Below are 5029 nucleotides of genomic sequence, written 5' to 3' on the forward strand. Positions count from 1 at the left end.
AATTAAAGGAATTCTTGCGGCTGGGTTTTCCCTTCCTCTTTCCTTCTCCATCCTGTCGGTGTGATATTAGCTCCATCAGCTGTCCCCTGTCCTTTTTAAGTGTTTTCCATTCCAGGTATGCATGATAGTATCTTTATGTTCTCAGACACAGGTTCAGACATAAGGTTCTATTTGGTAAGGATTTTGAATGGAAGGGTAGTTTAAGCTTCGTTTATTCCGTCAGTACTTCATGATTGTTTAAACATGTGCCTTTTGTTGTGCAGTTTCTTCTCTTAATGGTAATTCAGTCATCCCTCTGATATTTCTTTCCGAGACCTGGTCTCAGACCTGGCACCGGGGCGTTGACCCCCGAGACCCTCTCCAGGTATACTCCAGGTCTCCCTCCTTTCTTTCCTTTCGGTCCTACTATCATCCTGAATGACATAGATAATCAATGATCTCACTTATTTTTTCTCCCATTATCGCTTCCTTCAGACTGACCTTTCTGTTATCAAGTTTCCTCTCTGTTTCATCATCTCCCTTACTGTTTGATCTTCACGATTTTTTTTCTCTCTCTCTTTCCTTTCTGCTTCCCCACTTAACTGTGACAATCTTTTTCCAATCTCTCCCTCATTCTCTTCACCTCCTCTTTTTTCTTTTTTCTTTTCTTTCTCTCTAGTTCCTTACTTTCCGTTTTTCCTCTCTTAACCCATTCTTGATTTCTTCAAAGAGTCTTAAGGTTATTTTCCCATTTCTCATTCATTTTGGTCCTAAATCGAACTATCACCATTTCAAGATACCAAAACCAACTTTCACCCCATTTTTTTTCTTTACTTCTCTTGTGATACCTCTTATTTTTCTTTACTCCTTTTTTCATTTATCCAAGATTCATTCAGACAAGTACACAAGCAATTTCATGGAGGACGGATTAGTCAATTGAAAAGTGGCAAACTAAATATTTTCCAGAATCGAATAAGAGACTATTACTACTGCATTTATGTGGCTATAAGGTGATTTTTTTTTTGTTAGTCATTTATTTGGTTAATCATTTTGTTATATTTCTTTCATTCCCTCTTTCCACCACAGCAATCTTTAATCTTCGTTTTTTTTTCATTCAGTCCCCCTCTTGTTATCTGTCCTATTTCTTTCTTCTATTTATAATTTTTCCCTATTTCTTGTTCTTAACAACACTGTCAACTCTTCAATATTTGACGCGCTAAAAACCAAATTAACAAAATAATCAATTTTACTATATAAGGTAAAATTTATTTCATAGATTTTGAGAAACCCATTGTTATACAAAGCGTTTCTAGAAGACTGTAAGTGAAACTTAAAACTACTTGACATTACTGTTTAATCTTCCACTAACCTTTTAAAAATCTAAGCTTGTTTCCCCAGGATCATGTAGTTTTAATTACCAGAACACCAGTCGCTTTTTGCTCTATTCGCTATCATATTTTTTGGTTTGAATAGCCAGTTCACTAACAAATTTTTAATTTTCAGCGGAACTCTGGTCTCCTAGTTCTTGTCCTGCTGGTGGGGTCGTCTGTCGGCAGGCCACAGCTTGGTCTAGGAGACTCCGACAGAGACACTTCAAGAGGAACAAGAAGAGGTGGAGTGACATCAGGACCATCCTCAGGCAGGCAGAGAGGTCAAAACAGCCAAGGAGTCTTTGACGACGGTAGAACCTCGATCACCTATGTTGATGATGCCAATAGCAACACCAACGGCAACAGAGGCTCGTCGAGTGACAGTGGTCGGGGTGTATCCACTGGAGGTAGCTCCTCAAGCTTTCCTAGACAAGGCGGATTTGGCTCGCAGAATAACTTTGGTACCCCAGGTAGTTTTGGCTCACAGAATAATTTTGGCTTTCCAGGCGGTTTTGACTCAACAGGTGGGTTTGGAGCACCAGCATTTGGCTCGCCAGGCGGTTTTGCCCTACCTGGTAGTTTTCCTGCTCAAAATGGTTTAATTTCTCCATTTGCCTTCAACAATCCCCAAAGCCTCTTGAACTCCCTGAACATTAATGACTTGGGCCTAAACAACGGAGGTGGATTTGACAACGGAGGTGGCTTTGGCAACGGAGGCTTCGGTACCCCATTCAACGGAGGTAATAACTTTAATCCGCTCAGTTTAGCTGCTGGTAGTGGACAGAATGGCCTGCAAGGTAATGGATTCAACAACCCAGGTTTCGGTAACTCAGGATTTCCAGTAAACGCCTTTGCTAACTCAGACAATTCTGCTGGTGGCTTTGGAAACAGAGGTTTACCTGCTGGAAACGTTGGTAACACACAGTTCCCTGCTGGAAGTCTCGGTAACACTCAGTTCCCTGCTGGAAGCCTCGGCAACACACAGTTCCCTGTTGGAAACTTCGGCAACACACAGTTCCCTGTTGGAAACTTCGGCAACACTCAGTTCCCTGCCGGCTTCGGTAATACCCAGTTCCCTGCCGGAGGTTTCGGTAACACAGGATTCCCTGCTGGAAGCTTTGGAAACACAGGCATACCAGTTGCAACGTTTGGTAACTCAGGCTTCCCTGCTGCTGCTTTTAGTAACACTGGATTACCTGTTGGTGGCTTTGGAAACACTAATGTACCTGCTGGGGGTTTCGGAAACACAGGATTCCCAGTTGGAGCCTTTGGAAACACAGGCATTCCTGTTGGAACCTTCGGTAACTCAGGATTCCCTGCTGGAGCCTTTGGTAACTCAGGATTCCCTGTTGGTACTTTTGGTAACACAGGCTTCCCTGCTGCAAGCTTCGGAAGCAATGGCTTCCCTGCTGGTACCTTTAGTAATTCAGGATTACCAGTGAGTGGCTCATCAAGTACACCTTTAAATCTCTCTCAAAGCGCAAGTGCTCCAGCGAGTGGCTTCAGCAACGGCGATACTTCTGGCACAGGCTCCATTCAAAGGGCTCTCAAAAGTTCAGGTCACCGTCTAGCAGGAGGACCAAAAACCACTACTTCCCAGAAGAGCTAAAGGAATAGCTCAGAATTCAGATGTAAAAGACCAATATATCCTATTCTTCTTGGTTTGTACGTATCTTTCACTTACCTGAGGATTCAAGAACGTTTTCGACTTGCTCACCTTAGACTACGTCACGAAAGTGGCAGCCAAATTAGCGTCAAAGCTCTGCTGAGACTTTACTGTCATCAACAAGCGTTCTTTCATCCACCGGTGACAGAAGAAACGAAAACGAATCCGGATTGCTTTGAATCCTGCAGCAGAACTATGTACATTCTCAGATGTCAGGAACGACACTACAAGAGGCTTCCATGCCATGTTGATTTCTGCAAGTCATTTTATATAAGTAAACTGTGATTGTTATACTCGTTTTAATCATCCAATATAGAGTAATGGAGGAATTATAATAGGCTTTCTTAAAAAGTTCATCTATAAAGTGCGATTTGTTTAAATGCATTTGAAAATAAAAGAGCAAATATTCTGAGGGCCTTTACAGGTACATTTTTTCAACCGCATTTACAATAATCGCTCTATATTAGAGAAGCTTTATAAACTAGATGACGCTATAAGAATATTTGGCTGTTTTTTACGTTTAAGCTTACCAACTACGCTGTGATCAAATCTGCTCAGAGCATGTGATGTATGTCAGTATAAAGTAACATATTCAGAAATAACCTTAAAAGACTTGCATACACCACTTTTTTTGTAAATATCAAATTATTAAGTTTACCACACAGTACTTGAGGAATTTGGCCAGTGAGGCACAAATTACTGAGTACATGACTATTTGCTCATTATATGAAGTATTTTTAAATAACCTTACCTAGAAATTATATAATGTGAATAAAGCTTATATAATGAATTATATAGAAGTGTATTTTTTTACACATTTATGATTTTTGTTTTATTGCATAGTAATATTAAGTGATGGGCCCTGGGGAGTCCTTATCCACATGCCCCGCTTCTCTTTTTTTGATGATCAGTCATGTCTTAAAATTTAAGTGTTCCACACAATCACGGGTGTATCAGTAGTCTATACAATTTTCCGGATTGTTTTTCAAAATTACTTAAGTTATTTCATACACAAATTTCCTCTTGCCTTATTTGACGAGAAGAACGTTGCTGTTTAAGCCAAAATCGCAAGTTTGTGTGTGTGTGGGGGGGGGGGGGAGCAAGGGGCTAGTAACTCCTCCTGCAAAAAATTGCTAAATAAGGAAAATAACAGGAGTTCTATCCCCTGGCTAGCCGCAGTGTTATATATATATATATATATATATATATATATATATATATATATATATATATATATATATATATATATATATATATATATATATGCAGTAAGATCACAGTAAACAGGTGATTTCAGAATATGTAAAACAACCACTGTGAAAGAATAGAGAAATTCCAAGCGCTTTCGTGACTACTCACATTATCAAGGAACTACGAAAGTAAAGCATCCAAGGAAGGTATATAAGGGATCTGGCCAACACCTCACTATCAGATCCCACAACAGTTAAACACCTGACGCGCGCCGACCCAACTTGGATAGGTCCTTTGCACAACCCACCAACAAACTATTCTACCCAAGAAAATTTTAAAAATTATTATTTGTCCAGTGTATTATTAAATTCTTCCCAAATTCTATTAATTATAAATGGATCTAATTTATATAAACCAAAGGAAATATTCATATTATTGTCAAAACTGCTTTTTATGAAACAAGACTCAATTATATTCCTGTCGACCATGGATTTGCTTGATACTACTTTCTCAACTTTTTGAAAATCAATTGGATGGTTAAAATCTCTTACATGAATAAATAGAGCATTGGAATCTTGTCCAGTTCTAATGCTATATTTATGTTGTTTTAATCTTAGTTCGAGATTTTTACCAGTTTGACAGTAATAAACTTTATCGCAAATTTTACAAGGAATCTTATAGACACATCCATCAGCATTTTGGGGGGAATTCTTTATCAAAAGCTTTTTTACTGTATCAAGATTTTTGAATACAACTTTAATATTAATTGATAAATCTTTTAAAGTTGCTAGAAATACTTTTTACAATCCAAAAAGGGACAACC

The 5029-nt window shown here is 38.8% G+C and overlaps 1 protein-coding gene across 1 annotated transcript in view; it reads left to right on the forward strand.

Moving 5' to 3' along the window:
* Positions 1–3775, forward strand: part of LOC128697608 (uncharacterized PPE family protein PPE40-like) — a 7486-nt gene extending 3711 nt beyond the window's left edge. Inside the window, exon 2 of the mRNA XM_053789437.2 lies at positions 1483–3775. Coding sequence (XP_053645412.1) covers positions 1483–2958 — 1476 coding nt within the window. The 3' untranslated portion in view covers positions 2959–3775. The remainder of the gene's footprint in view (positions 1–1482) is intronic.
* Positions 3776–5029: the final 1254 nt, after the last annotated feature.

Source organism: Cherax quadricarinatus, chromosome 68 (genome assembly GCF_038502225.1).
Source record: "Cherax quadricarinatus isolate ZL_2023a chromosome 68, ASM3850222v1, whole genome shotgun sequence".
In the NCBI taxonomy this organism is placed as follows: domain Eukaryota; kingdom Metazoa; phylum Arthropoda; class Malacostraca; order Decapoda; family Parastacidae; genus Cherax; species Cherax quadricarinatus.